General features: G+C 39.0%; 1 protein-coding gene across 9 annotated transcripts in view; it reads left to right on the top strand.

Annotated features, from left to right (window-relative positions):
* LOC108331474 (serine/threonine-protein kinase ATM) overlaps positions 1–22,372 on the top strand; it is a 93,047-nt gene that overhangs the window by 16,321 nt on the left and 54,354 nt on the right. For 7 of the 9 annotated variants that reach the window (XM_052875823.1, XM_052875824.1, XM_052875821.1 and 4 more), the window contains 7 exons: positions 6,230–6,271; positions 6,338–6,408; positions 8,439–8,487; positions 12,438–12,509; positions 12,670–12,825; positions 12,917–13,006; positions 13,082–13,269. In XM_052875823.1, coding sequence (XP_052731783.1) covers positions 6,230–6,271; positions 6,338–6,408; positions 8,439–8,487; positions 12,438–12,509; positions 12,670–12,825; positions 12,917–13,006; positions 13,082–13,269 — 668 coding nt within the window. Of the gene's footprint in view, positions 1–6,229; positions 6,272–6,337; positions 6,409–8,438; positions 8,496–12,437; positions 12,510–12,669; positions 12,826–12,916; positions 13,007–13,081; positions 13,270–22,372 lie in introns of those variants that run through there. The other 2 variants (XM_052875828.1, XM_052875822.1) reach the window with 2 other exon arrangements.

Raw genomic sequence — 22,372 nt, 5'->3', positions numbered from 1 at the left:
ATTTTTGCCACTGGAGAAAAAGTATCACCATAATCCAAACCAAAAATCTGTGTGTAGCCTTTGGCAACCAGTCGAGCTTTCAGACGATCAATTGTGCCATCAGGACCAACCTTGATAGCATACACCCACCTGCAACCAACAACAGACTTTCCAGATGGTAATTGTTCAAGCTCCCAAGTTCCACTTTCCTGTAAAGCACTTAATTCATCCATCATAGCTTGACGCCAACCAGGATGAGTTAAGGCATCACTCACAGATTTGGGAATTGATACAGAAGAAATGGATGAGAGACAAGTATAAAAAGATGGAGATAATCTGTGGTAATTAAGAACAATATAATGGGGGGAAGGGTTACGGGTAGAGCGTATACCTTTACGGAGGGCAATAGGCAAGTCAGACTCAGTTGCTGGAGCCGGAGGAGACACATGAGGCGGCACCGGAAGTGAGTCATGAGGGAGACAATTACGGCGACTATAAACCTGAAGGGGTGGAGGTGAAGGATGATCCTGTGGTGAATGAGAGTCTAAAGAAGGAGAAGACAAAATGGGTGGAGCATCACCAGGAGGATCAGAGATAAGAGGAATATCAACAGTAACAGGGAGAGGTACAGAACTAGAAGATAGATGTGAAAAGTAAAAAGAAGACTCATCAAAAGTGACATCAGCAGAGATAAAATGACGATTGAGGGAAGGGGAAAAACACTTATAGCCCTTTTGTGACCGTGGAAATCCTAAGAAGACACATTTGTGAGACCTAGGAGATAACTTATCAAGACCAGGACTAAAATCATGAACAAAACATGTAGACCCAAAAACTCGAAGAGGTAATGGATGCAGAGGGTCTTGAGGAAATAAGATAGAATGAGGGATTTTGTTATCTAGGACGGAAGATGGCATGCGGTTGATAAGATAACATGCTGTGAGAACTGCATCACCCCAAAAACGTGAGGGTACTTGACCATGAATAAGAAGTGTACGAGTTGTTTCAATAAGGTGTCTATTCTTACGCTCAGCCACCCCATTTTGTTGAGGGGTATAAGCACATGAGGTTTGGTGAAGAATGCCATGAGAAGCCATAAACTGTTTAAACGGTTGAGAAAGGTATTCACGGCCATTATCACTACGTAAATTTCGAATAGACACCCCAAACTGTGTTTTTATTTCATTGAAAAAAGATTGAAAAATAGAAAACAACTCAGAACGATTCTTCATTAAAAACAACCAAGTACATCTGGAATAGTCATCAATAAACGTAACAAAATACTGAAAACCTAAAATGGACTTAACACGACTAGGTCCCCAAATGTCAGAATGAACCAATGAAAAGGGGGACGACGCCCGTTGTGAGACACTACGAGGAAAGGAACTACGAGTATGCTTCCCTAACTGGCAAGACTCACACGACAAACTTGATATTGTGGACAACCTCGGGACAAGTTGTTGTCGTTTGGCAAGACTAGGATGACCGAACTGAGCATGAAGAAGGGATGGTGACTCCATGACTACGCCAACATGTGGAGAAGGGCGGAGATGATAAAGGCCATGAGACTCACATCCTGTGCCAATCATGTGTTTCGAACTCCGGTCCTGCAACCAAACAGAATCTTTAGTAAAGGAAATAACACAATTAAGAGTACGAGTTAAACGACTAATGGACAATAAGTTGAAGGGAGACCCAGGGACATAAAGTACATGATCAATGGATATGGATGGAAAAATATTAACAGTACCAATACCATGAGATGAGACTCTAGATCCATCAGCCATTGTTACCGAGGGTAAATTAGCCGGACATGACAAGGAAGAAAACAAGGACTTGTTACCAGTGATATGATCGGTGGCGCCTGAGTCAAGGACCCAAGGTCCAAGGGAGTGAGTTAGACCAACAAAAGGTGTACCTGTACGTGCAACAGATGCAGATCTAGTGGAACCAGAGTGCTGACGGTCCTCATACCATCTGAGAAATTCTTGAAAGAGTAAAGGGTTATTTATGGGATTTGATGTAGGATGGTCTACAGACGGTGATGGGAGAGGTGGATCAGAATTAGCCATTGCTATAGGTCGAGGAGGATGTCCATGAAGCGCATAACATCTATCAATTTTGTGGCCTAGCTTGCCACAGTGGTCACATTTTGGACGTCCTTTACCTGATTGGCGAGACTGACTCCGATCATCAAGTTGGGCAGCCATGGAGAGGGAGAAACCCTAAAAATTCAAAGTGCTCTGATTGACGCAACGACCACAGATCCAGAAAGAGGGCGAGGAGGCGATCACGGCGGTGCTGATCGGCGGTGGAAAGCTCCGGCGACGCGCCGGCACGCGCGGCGGTAGCGGCGACTCTTGCGGCGACGCGTGGAGGCGTGTGAGAGGTCCGACGGTGGTCGCCCGGCCGAGACGCTTCCGATGGTGTGGTCGCCGGTCGATTCTGGAACTCCGGCGACGGCGATGGCTGCGGCGACGGCAGTTGCGGTGGCGATGGCAGTGGCGGCAACTGCGACAACAGCAGCAGTGATGGATGCCGAAGACTGTGGAGTTGACTGGAACTATTCCTGTGCTCTGATACCATGTGAGAAATAAAGAAGATTGGGAAAAAATATCCCTTGTGTGTTTAGACTACACATAGGGTAGTTTATTTATATTGTAAGATATGGGCCAATGCCCTTAATACAGAATAGACTAAGCCCAAATAACAAAGACACACATCTTAACATCTAACAGATGCAAATTCTGTTATTCAACATATTCTCAAAATTAGAGAAAATAAAATTTCTCTCATTTAGTCTCATGACATGCATATGATGTATATACTTACATTGATTAGCTAATGTAGGAAACCATCACAACCTATTCTAGGAAACAAATCCTTGAGTTTGTGGGATTGATATGCTAGTAACAAAACCGAAATACAACCAATATATAAAATGAAACCAATAGTAATAAAATCTGAAACTTTCGAAAATATCTTGACAGTATAAAAACTAATACTTCCTAAAATATCTCAATACTCTCCTTCAATCTATTGAATAAGTGTTTCTCTATTCCCAACTTGGATATAATTCTCTCAAAGTTACTAGTATTCAGCCCCTTTGTAAGTATCTATTCAAGCTGTCCTTGAGTAGACACATATGGTTGCAAATCAAGCAACTATCAAACTTTTCTTTGATAAAATGTCTTTTCACTGCAATGTATTTAGTTCTATCATGTTGTACAAGGTTGTGAGCTATGTTGATTAGAAATTGATTGTCATAATATAACCTCAGGTTCATCCTAATATATTACTTAAGGCATCACTCGAAGCTTTGCTTTGACACTATATATAGCTACTACACTTTATTTTTTACCCTTCCAAGTTACTAGGTTTCCACCAAAGAAGGTGCAATATCTATTAGTTGACCTCCTATCCATAACTGAAATTTGTATAATCAACATCGATATATGCCTCAAAATTGACATTCTTATTTCTTTTGCACAATTCTGCGAGCAACTTGTAATTGTGCTTCCTTTGGTTGGTGCTTAAATTGACTGACTAGACTCACAATAAAGGCAAAATCTGGTCTAGTGTGAAATAGATAAATAAGTCTCCTAACAAATCTTTAGTACATTACTTTATCCACAACATCATCCTCTGTACTTCCAACTTTGTATTTGGATCAGCATCTATTTTACCTATTTCCTGTAGCAGGCCAATAATTTATACCAACTTTTTTCCAAATTTTGTATTATCATGTGGTCTAATAATTGGGCTAGCAGAGTCAAGATTTTGACCTCAAGCCTTTGATTTACCTTTACCCTCTCCCTCTCAGCTTCAGTTTCAGTCATATTACTCTTTTGAAATTTCATTTGTTTTTTCATTTTTTGAGCCAAATGACAAATTTGCGATATAAAAGGCTCATCATCTACCTCTCTTAAACTCATCCCTAAAGATGAGGAGGGTTAAGATAACTAACTTGCTCATAGAAGGTGACATCCCTTCTCATAGGAATTTTCGGAAGGAGGATGAAAACAGTTATACCTTTTTGTGTAACATAGTACCCTAAGAAAACAAATTTCACAGCCCTTGGGTCTAGTTTTCCCCTTTGTGCTGTGAACATGTAATGCAAATGTTGTAGGTGGGAGGTTAAGTCTATGAGTTATATGTGGATAGAATGAATGGAGAACTTCCATTGGACTTTTTAATGTAAAAATTTAGAACATATGTTTTAATTAAATAAGTGGCAGTATGGCTTCCCCCAAAACCTTTTTGGAACATAATTTTTGAAAAGGGACTGCTCTAGTTAGTTCAAATAAGTGTCCATTTGTTGGGGTGTGTACACACATGATGATTCATGGATTATCCTTAGAAATAATCTTTAACATTATCAGACCTAGGTTTCTTGATAGTGACCCCGTGTTGATTTTTAATAAGTGATAGAAACTGCATGACAACAAAACTAACCTCAAGTTTGTGTTTAAGGTGAAAAAGCTGTGTTGCCCTTGTACAATCATCAATAAATGTTATAAACCATTTAGCCTCTGAAATATTAGAAAGAGATGGACCCCACACATCTGTATGATTAACATAAAAAGGAGAAGTGATTATTTTATTACTTAGTGGAATAGAAACATGTGTGTTTTGCCAACTTACACATGTCACAATGAAGACTTTGCGGTGAGGAAGGAATCAATAGCTTTATTACATGAAATGAAGGATGTCCTAGATGACAATGAAACAACTGAACATTTTGTGTTGCTATTGGAGGATTCAGACATCAAAGATTGATTCTTAGTGGGCAAATTCAGATCTTCCATGTAGTAAAGGCGATTCCATTCTCTAGGACATCCAATCATTCTTCATGATTTCTCGTCTTACAATATACAAGAGTTGCTATAAAAAATCACATTACATGAGTGATCCTTGGTATGATTTTGTTTAAATATTAGGTTTATGAACAATATAGGCACATCTAGAATATTTGTTAGAATTATGGTTGGGTTTATTTGGACATCTCCATGACTAGCTGTAATGATTCTGTTTTCATCAGTTGTGGAAATTTTCTTGTTTCTAGGACATGAGAAATATGTGGAAAAGTATTTAGGGAGGGAGTGATGTGTTTGTGGCTCCAGAGTCTAAAATCCAATATTGGGTAAAGTGTATATTTGTAACATTATATCTAACTGAAAATAGTAACATATCGGACTATGTCAATGAACAAACACTTGCGGGTTTTTTCATGTTTCCTGAAAAAGGACCTTACTATTTTTGGATTCTCTTGGTATAGCTGTTCAGATCCTCCTTGATTTTCAGGAACATCAACACCATGGGAAACAACAACAACAATGAGCTACCTGACCCCCTCTCTTTGGAGGACCTCATTGGTATCCCTAATCTTTGCTCTGGGGTTTTCGGTGCAACTTCCAACATTTATTTCTTGTGTGGTGTGGCTTGTTGCAAAAGTACACCATACTCCTTTGTTTTTCGTTTCCATCTTTGTAAGAGAGCCTCCTTTCCTTTGGTATGTAACCATGGCTGGTGTTCCTTCAACAATTATTGTTAAGTTTTCTGTCATAGGAGTCTCTACTTTCTTCACTCTGATTAATTTCCATGACTTCATTGAGTCTTGGAACCTTCTCCTTTCCCAATGTTGGAACCCTGACTTGATCATGCTCTCGGTTTAGACCTACCAAGAAATCATACACCTGATTCTCTTTAATGTACTCTCTTAAAATTGCTGAATGTTCTGAACACTTGGCCTTAATGACCCTGTATTGATCCAATTCTATCCACAAAGCTGTAAGTTGATTAGCATACACAGTAACAGTTTTGGTGCCCAGTTTGGCTGCCAAAGTTGAGGAAAATATGACAACAATCAGTTAGGGTGTAGGTTATTTAATGCACTAATTAGAAAAGTAAATTGCATTTTTTTGTATGTGAAATGGGGGTAAAGGAGACGACGAAGGACATAGGGAGATGTTAAGAGAGATCTCATGGTAAATGATATATAGTCTCGTTAAGCATGTTGTAGTCTGCTGAGTCTGCTTAATTATGTGTTATTAGTTGTGAGCATTGTTATAATAAAAACTGATAAAGTGAAGGATGGATAGTGCGTACTTAACCTTTTCTTGTGATAGATATTTTATTTATTATTATTATCATTATCATTATCATTATGTGTAAAGTTATAAATTGTTTCTCTCTTGGTTATTTTTTGTGTAAGTTTCCATTTTAAATTGAAAAGGACACACTGATGCAGGTGGATGCTGCTTTGCTGCTGCTTAGTAATATAACATCAAATGTGAGTTATCTATTTTACATCTTGAGATTACTATTAATAAATCTTACAACACTTGGTTCTGTCCAGGATTTTGTGAATACAAGTGTGATACCTCAAGATGTGTGGGATCTTCAGATTTTCAAACGTCCACATTCAATGTAAGTGTCTCTTACCTAGATAGCAAAATATGGTTTTAAGGTTTTCTGAATAAGTTAAATTATATCGTGTGTTTTACAGTAATGAATAACATCAATCATACATTATTTCACTCATCCAGTTAGTTGGATAATTTTTCCACGGATGTTTATATAATCTTTACACTTCTCTCGTTATCTAGAATGATGGCTGGTAAGAGTAACTACCGTTACAACAGCCACACAAACCTTATATTACTAGGTGAGGTCAGTAATATAAATCAAGCTATGCCTTTTGACTTGGCTAAAGATAAAATTTTCAAAGATATGTTTTGCACTGAAATACCCTTAACATCTTCCCCTGCCTTCTTGCTCTACCACCATTCCTCTAGAATTTTGGGATTGAGATAAATTTGTTACCTCATAGTTTCATATATATTTCCAATTAGTTATTTGCTGAATTTTTAATTTTCATAGTTATCACAACATATATACTTTAAATGTTTAATTACCTAAGAAAGGATAAACCCTCCAATGAGTCCTTTGATCCATGCATCCAATTCATTTTAATAAATATTAGTATGCTGAAGCATCACTTTGTTGTTAGCCATTCCAGTTATGGTGGCTCCACAAACAACACCAATCATCTCAACTCCTCAACATATCATAGAAAAATAGTGGAGAATACAAAAATGATAGTGGGGGACTAAACCTAACCCATTATTTTCTAACTTTATAAATGAAAAATCAAATCTATCCCTATAAAACTCAAGACAAATGAAGTTGGGATTGTTATCCCACCAAGTAATAACCTTGGGATTTTGTGTTAGACACAACATGAAATTTATTACCCTCTCTAGAAGTATGCGAAAAATGAATACACATAGTATTACTCTTAATAAGTGGGTTTATGCCTACCTTAACATCAAATCTGCTTGTAAGAGGATTTGGTCATATCTTGATATGTGATCTTCAACAAGCTTTGTCATATTGAGAAATGAACATTTCAAGTGTAAGATACATTTTTGTTTGTGGTCTAACAAAAGCCGGATAGCAGGTGGCAGAACAATCTCAATGAACTTGACTACAATGTGCATTGAATGGCTTTAATATCATCTTAGTGAGTTGATGTCTGACTCAAACTTACAAAACTGGATCGTAAAATAAAAATTTATTAGTTTTCCTAGGAAGTCCCCCTGTAACAACTAATAGTTTTACTAGTATTATCTTAGGATTTCTTCCTAACCCTCTCATTACTTTGATGCCTAACATAGTCTCTTATTCTTATATGGGTTGGCTCATGACTCATTGGTATCATACTTTTGTAGTGAATTTTGCAACAAAAGACCCAACAATTACAATTACAAAACAATTCAGCCATCACTAGGAAGATCCCAAGGAATAATAGAAGTATTGAACTGAGTCACACTCAATCTACATATTAGTCCAGCCTTTGGAGATTAGTCCAACTTTTGGAGATAGCGAATTCCATAACTGGAACCATACCTGTCTCCTTAGCATATAAGCCATTATGAAAACTGGGATATAAAGAGAAAACAACCCATATTGGAAGCATGATTATCTCTAAAAGTAAGCCCACAACCAGATATAAAAGCGTGTTCAACTAGAAGTATAAAACCTGGAGTTAGTAATAGTGGCTGACGTCATCTTTATAAGATTAGAAAAGGTGCATTATCTGCTGCAAGTTAGATTTAGTATCCGTGCAGAAAAGGATAACATCATCAACATATAATGTGAGTTGGCTAACTCATACCATAAGGCCTGCCATAGGGATTAGACTTTGCAATCTGCTATTGACTACATCAAGTCTATTATGTAAACAGTCTCACATCCTGTCAGAGAGAACAGTAGCTAACTGCCATTTTATTGTGTTGTTTATGCTGTTGGTAATGTGAAGCTTTAATTGAAGTTGGGAGGCTGGATTACCAATAGGACGTAGCAACTAATAATTCTGAATTTATTGGTTTCCCTTTTCTATTTTTCTTTGTTTTAAGTTACTGCATTCTTATTTAGCTCATTTTCATTTTATGCAGATCCATCTTGTATTTCTTTTCATGCTACTTTTCACGAAAAAATTCCCATGTAAGTTGGTAAGAAAGTATAGTCATTTTGTCGTCTTTAATTTACTTAATGTCAAATTCTTAATTAGCTTATAGGCTTTGCTTATATTAAAATTAGTATTAACATCAGTAGAGCTATATTATGGGCGAGTAAGTACATATAATAATAACATTTACATGGCATCCTGTTAGGTTCCTTTATTCAGGAAACCAAAACAGATCACTTTCTTCTCACCCCAACACTCAAAACAACAGAAGATAAATGTATGTGTATGTATTTTGTTGATTCTGTAATGTATAGAAAGAAAAATACAAGTATGTGTCCCCAAGGAAGCCTCCCTTCCTCCACTGGAAAATATGTCCAGTCTATACCCAAAAGAAAATATCTGATAATCCTCTTCTCAGCCTATTCTGTTTTTATTTATACTCTCTCTCTACTAACAAACTAACCTCTTTTTCTGCCTTTAATTTCCTCCTCTTTTATTCCTTCTCACGTATACCTTTAACTTCCTAACATTACCCTCCTCCTCGACATCAACCTTGTCCTCAAGGTTGAAGTCAGGGAACTGCTGTTTGATGTATTGCTCCTCCTCCCAGGTAGCATCCTCCAAACCACTCTCCTGCCACTATATTAGGACTTGGGGTATCTCCTCCCCTTGCTGCTGCTGGTTTCTTCACTGTAGCACTTTCACAGCTGTATACATGGGTCTGTCATCCTACAATTCAGTTGGTAGGGCTCCTTCAACTTGATGTGCTCCTATAGCTAGCTTCAACTAAGAAACATGGAATTCAGGGTGTATTCTTGATGTTTCTGGTAGCTGCAACCGAAAAGCTACAAGTCCTATTTGTTTTTCCACTAGGAATGGTCTATAATACCTTGTTGAGAGCTTAGGATGTAGTCTTGTAGGCATAGACATTTGTCTATGAGGTCTCATTTTAAGGAATACCCAATCTCCTTCCTTGATCTTGGTCTCCACCCTCTTCTTATTGGCATAATGTGTCATATGGTCTTGAGCTTTGGCTAGATGATATCTCAGTTGCTTCAAAGCCTCATCTTGGGTTTGCAAGTCTTGGGCAACTTCCACCATTGTCTCTCCAGGTATGAATCGTGTCAGTTTGGGAGGGGGTCTTCCATAAATTGTTTCAAAGGGTGTGCAGTTGGATGCTCCTTGGTAACTAGTATTGTACCAGTATTTAGCCCAAGGCAACACCAAACTCCAACACTTGGGTTGTTCCTAACTAAAACAGCGCAAATATGTCCATAGCACCCTGTTAAGAACTTCAGTCTGCCCATCCATCTCTGGATGATAGGCAGTGCTCATCCTAAGCTGTGTTCCCTGCAAGCGAAAAATCTCCTGCCAAAATACACTCAAAAAAGTGGAATCTCGGTCCCTTACGATGGTCATCGGTATCCCATGGAGTCTAATCACCTCCTTCACAAACACTTCAGTTGAGGATCTTGCGGTATAAGGGTGCTTAATTGGGATAAAATGCCCATACTTGCTGAGTTTCTCCACCACCACTAATATAGTGTCAAATCCACGAGACTTGGGTAATTTCACCACAAAGTCCATACTGATTTCCTCCCATATTGCTTTCAGGATAGATAATGACTGCAAAAGACCTTGGGGAGATGATGCCAAGTATTTATGCTGTTGACATACTAGGCATGCAGCCACATAATCTGTGACTGCCTTCTTCATTCCCACCCAATACAAAGACTGTGCCGCCCTTCTATAGGTCCTATAAACCCCTGAATGTCCTCCTGTGACAGTACTATGAAACTCTGCCAATAATCTAGGTATCTAGGCAGACTGAGCCGATAGAACGAGCCTTCCCTTATAATGTAATCGCCCATCTCATGTTCTAAGGTATATGTAGGATGGGAATTAGGATCTGCCCTTATTTCCTCCAACACTTTCTTTAAACTCTCATCCTTCTCGACCTCCTCCACGATTTCCTGAAATTCAGACCAATATGGTTTGGATATCATCTGTAGTGCTTTGTCTCCTTCCTCCTATTCTCCCCCTTTTCTGGATAGCCCATCAGCCCACGATTTGATGCCCCTGTCGCGTATTTTATTTCAAACTCATACCCAAGTAGCTTAGCTAGCCAATTTTGCTGGCTTTGGGTAGTAATGTGCTATTCCAGTAAATACCTTAAGTTTCTTTGATTAGTATAAACAACAAACTTCTGACCCAATAAATTGCTCCTCGTTCACTCTCGATGCGTGCGCCACCAGGATTTCAAACTCTTGGATGTACTCTTTAACGCTCCCCTTTTGTCACACGACGGCCAGTTTCTCAAAAACGGTGCCCCGATTCAGTCCGCCAAACCTCCGCGTCAGAGCGTCATTGAACATCTTCCAAGTCGGATGCCTAGTCTTCTTCCGCCAAAAGCGGAACCAGTAGCTAGCGCCTCCCTCCATACAGTAGAGGTTGCCTACTCCAAGAACGGAATTTTCATCTCCCAAAGGAAATATGTACTTGATCTCCTCAAAGAAACAGGAAAGCTGGGATGTAGAACCTCAACAGATAGAACAGGATCACAAAATTGGAAGTGATGAAAGTTCTCCTGTAGAGAAGGCCCAATATCAGAGATTGGTGGGAAAATTGATTTATCTATCACACACAAGACCAGGCATTGCTTATGCAGTTAGTGTAGTGAGTCAATTTATGCATGATCCAAGAGAGAGACACATGCATGCAGTTGACAAAATTCTCCAATACTTGAAGTCAAGTCCAGGAAAGGGGCTATTATTCAAAAGGGAAGACACATTTACTATGAAGATATATACTGATGCTGACTATGCTGGTTCTATTACTGACAGAAAATCTACTTCTGGGTATTGTGTATTTCTTGGAGATAGTCTGGTAACATGGAGAAGCAAAAAGCAAGATAGAGTATCCCGTTCTAGTGCAGAAGTTGAATTTCGAGCCCTTGCTCAAGGAATGTGTGAGGGACTCTGGATGAAAATCATTTTGGATGATCTTAAAGTCAAAGTGGAGCACCTGATGCAACTACACTATGACAATAAGTCTGCTATGAGCATAGCCCATAATCCAGTACAACATGACAGAACCAAACACATTGAAATTGACAGACATTTCATCAAAGATAATCTTGACATAGGCTTTCTGATTACAATTCATGTTCCTACAGAGCTTCAAATAGCAGATATTTTTACAAAAGGGCTTCCTCCGGGTAGATTTCAAGATCTTGTAGGCAAGTTGGGAATGATTGATATTCATTTACCAACTTGAGGGGGAGTGTAGTAATTTGAGATAATATCTTTAGAATCTTCCTAATTAGAGGAAATAGATACATAATCTTTTATTTTATTTTATTTTTCTTAGTTTTCCTATTTCCCTTTTTAGGAGAACTAGATTATTACAAATAGAGGGTATGCGAATGTATTTTTTATGATTGAGAATAATAAAATAATTCTTATTTTCAACTTGTTTATCTCGGATACTCTTAATATATAATGTAGACACCTTTTGTGGCTTGGTAACAGTTCCTCTGATACGTTTTCTAACATTTATTGGTATTCATAATAACCATGGATGTCTGACAAGTATAGCCAGAAGGTAATGCATGTTTTTCTGCTGATTAAGTTTACAGGATTTAAGATCAAAGGACTGGTATCAAATCAATCAATCATAGTTTGGTGTAGGTCAAACCTCATCTAGCCCTTTTTCCAAGTTTTTGATTTGATTAATGGAGTAGTGATAGGGCCATGATTAAGAAGTCTAAAAGAGGACACGAACAAGTGGGCAGGGGAAGGAAAATTAGATCTAGGAGAACAGTGAAAGATTGAAGCTTGTATATTATTCATTTCAGTATTGATTCTTATATTCCTTGGTAATACACTGTTTGTTTTTGCTTATTGAAGATGATGTTTTGCAAATGTATGTGTATGGGTAAACTTCAGGCCTTTTTCACTTAATTTACTGTTCCCATAATGTGCAGTCTGAACCCCAAGATATGTTACATATGAGGAAAAGCCTTTTAAGAGCAACTTTGGGCCATCTTAATTGGAAGGTTTGGTTCCGTAAAATTGTTATGAGCAAAATATTTTAATCTTTACTGTGTGTTAAGGAAAACACGTGTAAACAAGTTTAATGGCCAAACCCATTGCATGTGGGAGGAAGGCATCATGCACCATTGCTTTACTTACATTTATTTGTTCCTTATTATGCAGGGTTGTTCTATGTTGAATGAGCAGATGACTTTTCTCATTCCTAGTGCTATATATGCACTTTGTATAGGTTTTGTTCCTTTTACACAATGCTTTAAAGAAGTTCCTTTGGCTCACAATTATTTTGATGTCACTGATGCTCAAGATGATTCTCATAAGGTATACCCTAGCTACATCTTCCTGTACTAATATTTATTTATTAGTTTTGATTAAACTGTCACTAAAAACTTAATCATAATGTTAACTGTAGTTTGAAGACCCTAAATACCAATGTGTTCTTGATTTTTTGGATTGCTCTGTGGAAGTTCTCGCAGAAATTGAAAAGATGTCCAAAGTTGAGGTTTGGTGCCCTCACATAAAGAAGCTTGTCTCTGTTAAAATTTGTGATTTTTGGCTTACAAAATTTCAATTTCAGGCCACCCAAGTGAAAATATGTCCACCTTTTCGGGTTTCACGGGAAACAAGTGATAAGCTATTGCATGAAATGGAGACCTCTATTCTTGGAGCTTTGGTGGAAGAGGAGATTAACAAGAGGCATCTGCCTGATACTTTATTGATATGTTCTCTCCTGTCTAACCTACTTTATGGTTGTTTTTTCACAAGGTTTGTCACATTTGGGTCATTATTTTTCTATTTTGTCTGCATTTGGTAACAAAGCACTGGTGTTTGTGCTTGCTAATTTGATCAAGTAGAACTGTAAAAATATATCTCCTTAAATAAAGGAAATAAATCTCCAGACATAAAGCCTGTAAATTTGGAGCAAATCTGCCAAATAAACTCCTAATCACAATCCCTTACTTTTAGGGATTTCTTATAAACAAATCTATATCTATTATCAAATCAATCTATATTTATTGTACAGTAAATGTGCAATATTTACACCCATATTTTAATAGGTATTGAAGTTGGTAATTAATATGAATGTGAGTGAACTTTCAATAGGTATTGAAGTTGGTAATTAGTGTGAATGTGAGTGAACTTTCTGCGGGAAGGTTTGGGTTTGCTGCTACATAATACTTGAATGAAATGCAATTGGAAGTCTTATTTTAGTTTATTATTATAAATTTGATATTAAATTTACTTCTAGCTTGTAGGAGGAGAAATGATACCATACTTTTAGCTTCACTAATATCTTCTAATGCTCATGGAAGTAGAGATTTCCTTTCCTGAAAATCAGAGAAAAAAATCATAAAACTAAGAAGCCCAGTACAATTCAGGTTCAAAGAGATTTTTATTGTATTTAGAAGAGAGTCAAAGTTCTTCTACAGTGAGACAATAACTAGATGCCAAAGCCCTCAGAGAAACAAATGTCCTCCCATCTTGTTGGAGATGTTACATAAATCCATTCATGTCTCTTTATCTAGTAAACCAAGCTTTTGGGATTGTTGGTCATACATGGTTTCAGGGCCTCTATGATCAAATGATATATTGGTAGTAATGTTGTAGTTAGAGAAGATATCTTTAGAATCATCCTAATTAGAGAAAATAGATGTATAATCTTCTATTTTATTTTGTTTCTCTAGTTTCCCTATTTTCCTTTTTAGGAGAATTAGTTTGTTACAAATAGAGGATATGAGAATGTATTTTTTATGATTTAGAATAATAAAAATCAGTCCTATTTTCTACTTGGTATGAGAGCTCCCGATCTTGGAGCTCCATTCCGTTGCACAGTCGCAGTGCCGCTGCTGTTCGACTACTGTTGCTGTTGCCATTGCTGGTTGGGGTCTTGATAGGACAGAAAGGTGCGCCCAACACCAGTGACCACAAGTGGGAAGTCGCTCCGGGAGAGAAGCTGCCATGCGCCGCCTCCATCGTCGATGCGTGTAGCCCACGCACCCACCTCTGACGAGACCCCTTGCTGTCGCCGCCACAGACAGAGTTGCTGGAGCCTCCTGAGTCTTTTCCTAGGGTCGGTGACGACCCGTTTGGCCTATATTTGAGTAGATCTGAGTTTTAAGTTCTGCTCCATTTTTTTCGGTGTGACCCACACATCGTTGTCGTTTCGGGAAAGGTCACCGGAGCCCCCTGGTTGTGTTCTATGGAATGTCTGAAGTAAAAATTATTCCTTTGGGTCCTAATGACCTTCCAAATATATGGACTACCTGTCGGTTGGATGGTCGTTATTTCTTACAATGGAGCCAATTTATTCGAAGGATTCTCAAGGGTCGTTCAAGACTTGATCACATAGATGGAGGAGGACCAAGACCAGACGACACTCATTTTTCTATTTGGGACAATGAAGATTCATTAATTATGACTTGGATGTAGCAATCCATGATTCCTCAGATAAGTAGAAATTATATGTTTCATTCTTCTGCAAAAGAAATATGGGATGATTTACAGAGTACTTTTTCATTAAAACCACCACTGATCTTGATATGAAAGCTTATAAGGAGGAACTTGAGCATTTGAAAGCAATGGTTGAATGAATGAGTAAGCCCTCTGGATCATGTACTCTGTCCATAAAAGGTAAGATTTGTCTCAATACTGTTGGTCATGTGTCTCAAGGTATTTGGATCCTTGATTCCAGTGCAACTGATCATATGACACCTTTTAGTGTGTCCTTCAACGCATATGGTAAAAGAAATAAAGAACAACTTATTATAGTTTCCAATGGTCAAGGTATACATATATGCGGCTCTGGGAATATAATTTTGGACTCATCTATTGTATTGAAGGATGTTTTACATATTCCTTAATTAGCTAATAGTCTTATCTCTGTGCAAAAACTCACAAAAGGATTTAAATTGTTCAGTAACATTTTTTCCAACTTATTGTGTTTTTCAGCACCTTGCCACAGGAAAGATGATTTTAACTGCTAAGGAGCAGAGTGGGTTGTATTTTTTAGAGTTTGATGACCAAAGCAACACCCAAATCATGAGTCAACAAGCTACATCTGAGACGTGGGCAAAATCTCAAATATGGTTACATCATCAAAGGCTTGGGCATCCTTCATTTATTCTTATCAAGTCCTTGTTTCCCCATTTGTTTACCAAGGAGTCTGTTGAGTCTTTTAATTGTGATATTTGTCAATTGTCAAAACACCATCGTGCATCTCATCTTATTAGTAATAAAAAGAGTATTTCTCCATTTGATTTAATTCACTCTGATGTTTGGGGTCCTGTCATAGATTCTATTTCTGGAGCCAAATGGTTCGTTACCTTTATTGGCGATTGTACCCGTGTTACATGGACATACCTTATGAAAAATAAATCCGAAGTTTTTCAAATTTTTGTTAATTTTTTCCGCCTTGTCCAAACTCAATTTGGAAAAAATATCAAAAGAATTAGGTCTGATAATGGTACTGAATATGTGAATCATGAATTTCTCAATTTTTTGTCTCATAATGGTATTGTTCATGAACTAACCTGTGTTAATACCCCTCAACAAAATGGGGTTGCTGAAAGAAAGAATCGTCATCTTCTTGAAGTAACTAGAGCTCTTCTTTTTCAAATGTCTGTTCCAAAAAATTACTGGGGAGAAGTTGTGTTAACTGCCACATATTTCATTAACATGTTACCCACTCGTATCTTAAATGGCATTAGTCCTATAGAGTCTCTATATTCTTTTGTTCCTTCTTCTTCCCTAATAATGAGTCTACCTAGTCGAGTCTCTGGATGTGTTGTTTTTGTTCACTCTCATCATCCTAACCGGGGTAAATTAGATCCCAGAGCTCTTAAATGTGTCTTTATTGGGTATCCTTCTAATAAAAAAGGGTACAAATGTTATCATCCTTAGAGTCATCGCACCTTTATCACCATGGATGTCACCTTTCATGAAACAAAATCCTTTTATGTCAGTCCACCACTTCAGGGGGAGAAAGCACTTGAAGTGGATGAAGTCTCCTTCTTGTCATTACCATGTTTGTCTTTGCAGGATGCCCAAGACCTGAGCAATGAAGCTACCATAGTCCACAGTGAGGAAGAAGAGGAAGACAGATTTTTTGGCAAAAAATATGAAAGAAGAGAACAACCCACTTCGACTCACGAGTAAGAAAAATTGTCTAATCCTGAGGTGAGGATCCCTGAAGATATCAATGAGGAGGAGGTAAGTATTACTGAGGATTTACCCATTGCATTGAGAAAGGACAGAAGATCATGTGCTGAATATCCTATTTCTTAGTATGTTTGCACTAACAATCTCTCTAATAAGCACAGAAGTTTTATTGCTGCCATTGATGGCACACAAATTCCTACCTCAATCCAGGAGGCCATGAAACTTGAACATTGGAATCAAGCCATGAAAGAAGAGATGAATGCATTATAAAGAAATTCAACTTGGGAGATTGTTGATAAGCCAAGAGACAAGAAGGCAGTAGGGTGTAGATGGATATTCACAGTGAAACATAAGGCAAATGGGACAATAGAAAGATATAAAGCTAGATTGGTGGCAAAAGGATATACCCAAACGTATGGGATTGACTATGCGGACACATTTGTCCCAGTGGCAAAGATGAATACAGTTCGAGTTATTCTCGCATTGGCTGCTCATTTTGGATGGGACATACACCAGCTGGATGTAAAGAATTCCTTTCTTCATGGAAATCTGGAACAGGAAGTGTACATGGAGATTCCCTAGGCGTTGACGTGAAAAATTAAAGAATCAAGGTACGCCTCCTGAAGAAAACATTGTATGAGCTTAAGCAATCCCCTAGAGCATGGTTTGAAAGATTTACAAAAGCAATGGTTTCCTTGGGATACAGACAAAGCAAAGGAGATCACACTCTATTCATAAAACACTCTTCTACAGGTCAACTCACTTTATTGCTTGTCTATGTGGATAATATGATCATTGTAGGAGATGATGAAATAGGAAAATTGGCATTAAAAGATAAATTAATCAATCAATGAAATGCACCAAATATAAATCAATAAAAGACCCAACAAAACAGTAAGGAATGACTCAAAAGAGAAAATGCACAAAAAGTAGCCAAAACTACCAAAAACGAACTTGAAAAAACGCTAATGACAACGTCCTGGCAGCTTTGACCTTTGCGGAGGGTTTTACTTTTAACTTTCTGCACAGAACTCCAAATGAAGTGATTATTTTTTTGTTGGAAACTAGACTCAAAGGGCTTTCATTTGATTATTTTTATGTATTTTTTGGACAACTGAGCTAGATGCAATTTAAGTTTGAAAATCGTCACAATTTGCTGTCAGAACAAATAATAGATGAAAAAAAAACACATAACAAGACAAGTAGGGAAATAACATCAATAACATTGAAGAATAAAGGATAGATAAGGACCAAAAGACTTAGCTCTTGAAGAACCAAAGCTCTTGATACCAAAAGATGGCAATGCTCTAACTAGGACAAGCCAAATCTAGAAGCAAATCAAGGCGTAAGTTCATGGATGAAGTTTGCGGAATTTGGTGGTGGTGAAAGGTGTTGATAGCTCATGGTTTTGGTGAGTTGTATGGTGAGGGAAGATGTGTTTAAGGGTTCTCTAAGAGAGGTTGGGCGAACTCTTGGAGGAAGGTGGCTAGAGGAGACCACTTGGGTTGCTCTAGCCTAGGGTGACCTTAAAAGAGTAGTATGACACAAAAATGGCAGCATAACTTTACTCTAAATCAAAGGTGATTACATGATGGAGAGCAGCTCTATTTATAGGCTAAGGTGTCTCAAAATGGGCTGAAAATTTAACCTAAAAGAGCCACCTTGGTTGTCTTGGAGAGCAAGGAGAAATCCTCTCCAATAGGAGGGAGACAAGTGGCAAAAATCCTCTAAAATGAGAGAGTGACATGTGCCACTATCTATGGAAAAACTCTCCATTCCTAGAGTGACATATGGCCACTAACTAGGAGGAAAACTCTCCAATGGGAAGCTTCCACATGTCTAGGACGAAATTCTTCTCCCTTATTCTCCAAGCTTAGCCAAAATGTTGACCCCTTGGACAACACACCCATTTTGGAGGTCCAAGCATAGTCAACTTTGGGCCTTGACCCTTTGTTGACTTTTTTAGTCAAAATCCTATTCTACTTGGCCTAAAATACAAGGCCCAATTGGAGTCCTACACCACTAGGCCCATAATACAAAATCCAAATAAAATCTAGACTGCTTGGTCCAAAATACAAAGCCCAAATAAAATCTAGACTACTTGGCTCAAAATACATGGCCCAAAATTATTCTTACTCTACTAAATTTTTTGATGACTTAAGATGGCCCAAGAGAAAGAGTGTAGGCCCATCTTCCATAGATGCCTCCAACTCTTCATGAATGTGCTAGGTCTTGGTAAGGGGTATGCCATCACATTGACTATGAAGATATATACTGATGCTGACTATGCAGGTTCTATTACTGACAGAAAATCTACTTCTGGGTATTGTGTGTTAGATGTTAAGTTGTGTGTTTATGTTAATTGGGCTCAGCCCATTCTGTATTTAGGGTTTAACCCTTATCTTACATTATAAATAAACTACCCTATGTGTATGCTAAACACATAAGGGAGATTTCTCCTAATCTTCTCTACTATTTCTAACATGGTATTAGAGCCATGGTTAGAGCCTATCCTAACGAGTTCTAAGTGGGCATTCTATTCTTCTATTCTATCCGCTATCGGGCCGTTATTGGACCACCCAATTTCTACTATCACGCACGAGATGTCTATACCTCGGTGGGAAGGGGGTGTGTTGGAAGTCCCATATCGACTAGAGATAAGGCCAATTCATAGTTTATAAGTGGGTGCAAACCTCACCTTACAAGTCGGTTTTGTGGGGTTGAGTAAGGCTTAAAATCCACTTCTAATATGGTATCTAGAGCTTAGGTTTTGTTCCAGCCAGTTCCACAGTCTCCGGTACCCATCGCCACCGCAGTCGTCGCCGTCGCCGCCGCCGTCGCAGTCGCCGCTGCCGGAGTTCCAGAATTGACCGACGACTATACCGTCCGGATCTTCTCAGCCGGGCGACCACCGTGGTGCAAAGATCGCGGCGAACGGACTATCCACGCGCCTCCACGCGCCATCGCAACTATCACTAGATCCGCCGCTTCCAGCCGCGCGTGCCGGCGCGTCGCCGTCGAGATCCGCTACCGACCAGGACCGTCGTGATCGCCTCCTCGTCCTCTTTCTAGATCTGTTGTCGTTGCGCCAATCAGAGCACTTTGGATTTTTAGGGTTTCTCCCTCTCCATGACTGCCCAACGTGATGATCGGAGTCGGTCTCGCCAGCTAGGTAAAGGACGTCCAAAATGTGACCACTGTGGCAAGCTAGGCCACAAAATTGATAGATGTTATGCACTTCATGGACGTCCTCTTCGACCTATAGCAATGGCTAATTCTGATCCACCTCCCCGATCACTGTCTGCAGACCATCCTACTTCATCAAATACCATAAATAACCCTTTACTCTTTCAGGAATTTCTCAGATGGTATGAGGACCGTCAGCACTTTAGTTCCACTACATCTGCTTCTGTTACACGCACAGGTACTCCTTTTGTCGGTCTGACTCACTCTCTCGGATCTTGGGACCTTGACTCAGGTGCCACCGATCATATCACTGGTAACAAGTCCTTGTTTTCTTCCTTGTCATGTCCGGTTAATTTACCCTCGGTAACGATGGCTGATGGGTCTCGAGTCTCATCTCATGGTATTGGTACTGTTCATATTTTTCCGTCCATATCCATTGATAATGTACTTTATGTCCCTGGGTCTCCTTTTAACTTATTGTCCGTAAGTCGTCTAACTCGTTCCCTTAATTGTGTTATTTCATTTACCAAAGATTCTGTTTGGTTGCAGGACCGGAGTTCGAAACACATGATTGGCACAGGATGTGAGTCTCATGGCCTATATCATCTCAGCCCTTCTCCACATGCTGGCGTAATCATGGAGTCACCATCCCTTCTTCATGCTCAGTTAGGTCATCCCAGTCTTGCCAAACTGCAACAACTTGTTCCGAGTCTGTCCAAATTATCAAGTTTGTCGTGTGAGTCTTGTCAGTTAGGTAAACATACTCGTAGTTCCTTTCCTCGTAGTGTTTCACAACGAGCGTCATCCCCCTTTTCATTGGTTCATTCTGATATTTGGGGACATAGTCGTGTTAAGTCAACTTTAGGATTTCAGTATTTTGTTACCTTTATTGATGACTATTCCAGATGTACTTGGTTGTTTCTCATGAAGAATCGTTCTGAGTTGTTTTCTATTTTTCAAACTTTTTTCAATGAAATAAAAACTCAGTTTGGGGTTTCTATTCGCACTTTACGTAGTGATAATGGCCGTGAATACCTTTCTCAACAGTTTAAACATTTTATGGCTTCTCATGGCATTCTTCACCAAACCTCATGTCCTTATACCCCTCAACAAAATGGGGTGGCTGAGCGCAAGAATAGACACCTTATTGAAACAACTCGTACCCTTCTCATTCATGGTCAAGTACCCTCACGATTTTGGGGTGATGCTGTTCTCACGGCATGTTATCTTATCAACCGCATGCCATCTTCCGTCCTAACAAACAAAATCCCTCATTCTATATTATTTCCTCAAGACCCTCTACATCCATTACCTCTTAGAGTTTTTGGGTCTACATGTTTTGTTCATGATTTTAGTCCTGGTTTTATTAATCAACCCGGACGAAATTGAGTGTTGACAATAAGTTATCTCCTAGGTCTCACAAATGTGTCTTCTTAGGATTTCCACGGTCACAAAAGGGCTATAAGTGTTTTTCCCCTTCCCTCAATTGTCATTTTATCTCTGCTGATGTCACTTTTGATGAATCTTCTTTTTACTTTACACATTTATCTTCTAGTTCTGTACCTCTCCCTGTTACTGTTGATATTCCTCTTATCTGTGATCCTCCTGGTGATGCTCCACCCATTTTGTCTCCTTCTTTAGACTCTCATTCACCACAGGATCGTCCTTCACCACCACCCCTTCAGGTTTATAGTTGCCGCAATTGTCTCCCTCATGACTCACTTCCAGTGCCGCCTCTTGTGTCTCCTCCGGCTCCAGCAACTGAGTCTGACTTGCCTATTGCCCTCCGTAAAGGTATACGCTCTACCCGTAACCCTTCCCCTCATTATACTGTTCTTAGTTACCACAAATTATCTCCATCTTTTTACACTTGTCTCTCATCCATTTCTTCTGCGTCAATTCCTAAATCTGTGGGTGATGCCTTAAGTCATCCTGGCTGGCGTCAAGCTATGCTGGATGAATTAAGTGCTTTACAGAAAAGTGAAACTTGGGAGCTTGTCCAATTACCATCTTGAAAGTCTGTTGTTGGTTGCAGGTGGGTGTATGCTATCAAGGTTGGCCCTGATGGCACAATTGATCGTCTGAAAGCTCGACTGGTTGCCAAAGGCTACACACAGATTTTTGGTTTGGATTATGGTGATACTTTTTCTCCAGTGGCAAAAATGACCTCTGTTCGCCTATTCATTGCCATGGCCGCTCTTCGACAATGGCCTCTTTACCAACTTGATGTCAAAAATGCTTTCCTAAATGGTGATTTGCATGAAGAAATTTATATGGAGCAACCGCCTGGCTTTGTTGCTCAGGGGGAGTCATCTGGATTGGTATGTCGTCTTCGCAAATCCTTATATGGGCTAAAACAATCTCCTCGGGCCTGGTTTGGTAAATTCAGCTGTGTTGTTCAACAATTTGGTATGTCTCGCAGTGAAGCGGATCATTCAGTGTTCTATCGCCACTCAAGTGCTGGATGTATTTACTTAATAGTGTATGTTGATGATATTGTTCTCACAGGAAGTGACTATCTCGG

The sequence above is a fragment of the Vigna angularis genome, chromosome 4, assembly GCF_016808095.1.
Source record: "Vigna angularis cultivar LongXiaoDou No.4 chromosome 4, ASM1680809v1, whole genome shotgun sequence".
Taxonomy (NCBI): domain Eukaryota; kingdom Viridiplantae; phylum Streptophyta; class Magnoliopsida; order Fabales; family Fabaceae; genus Vigna; species Vigna angularis.
Note: the sequence above shows the minus strand (reverse complement) of the source record. Positions and strands in the feature narration are given on the sequence as shown.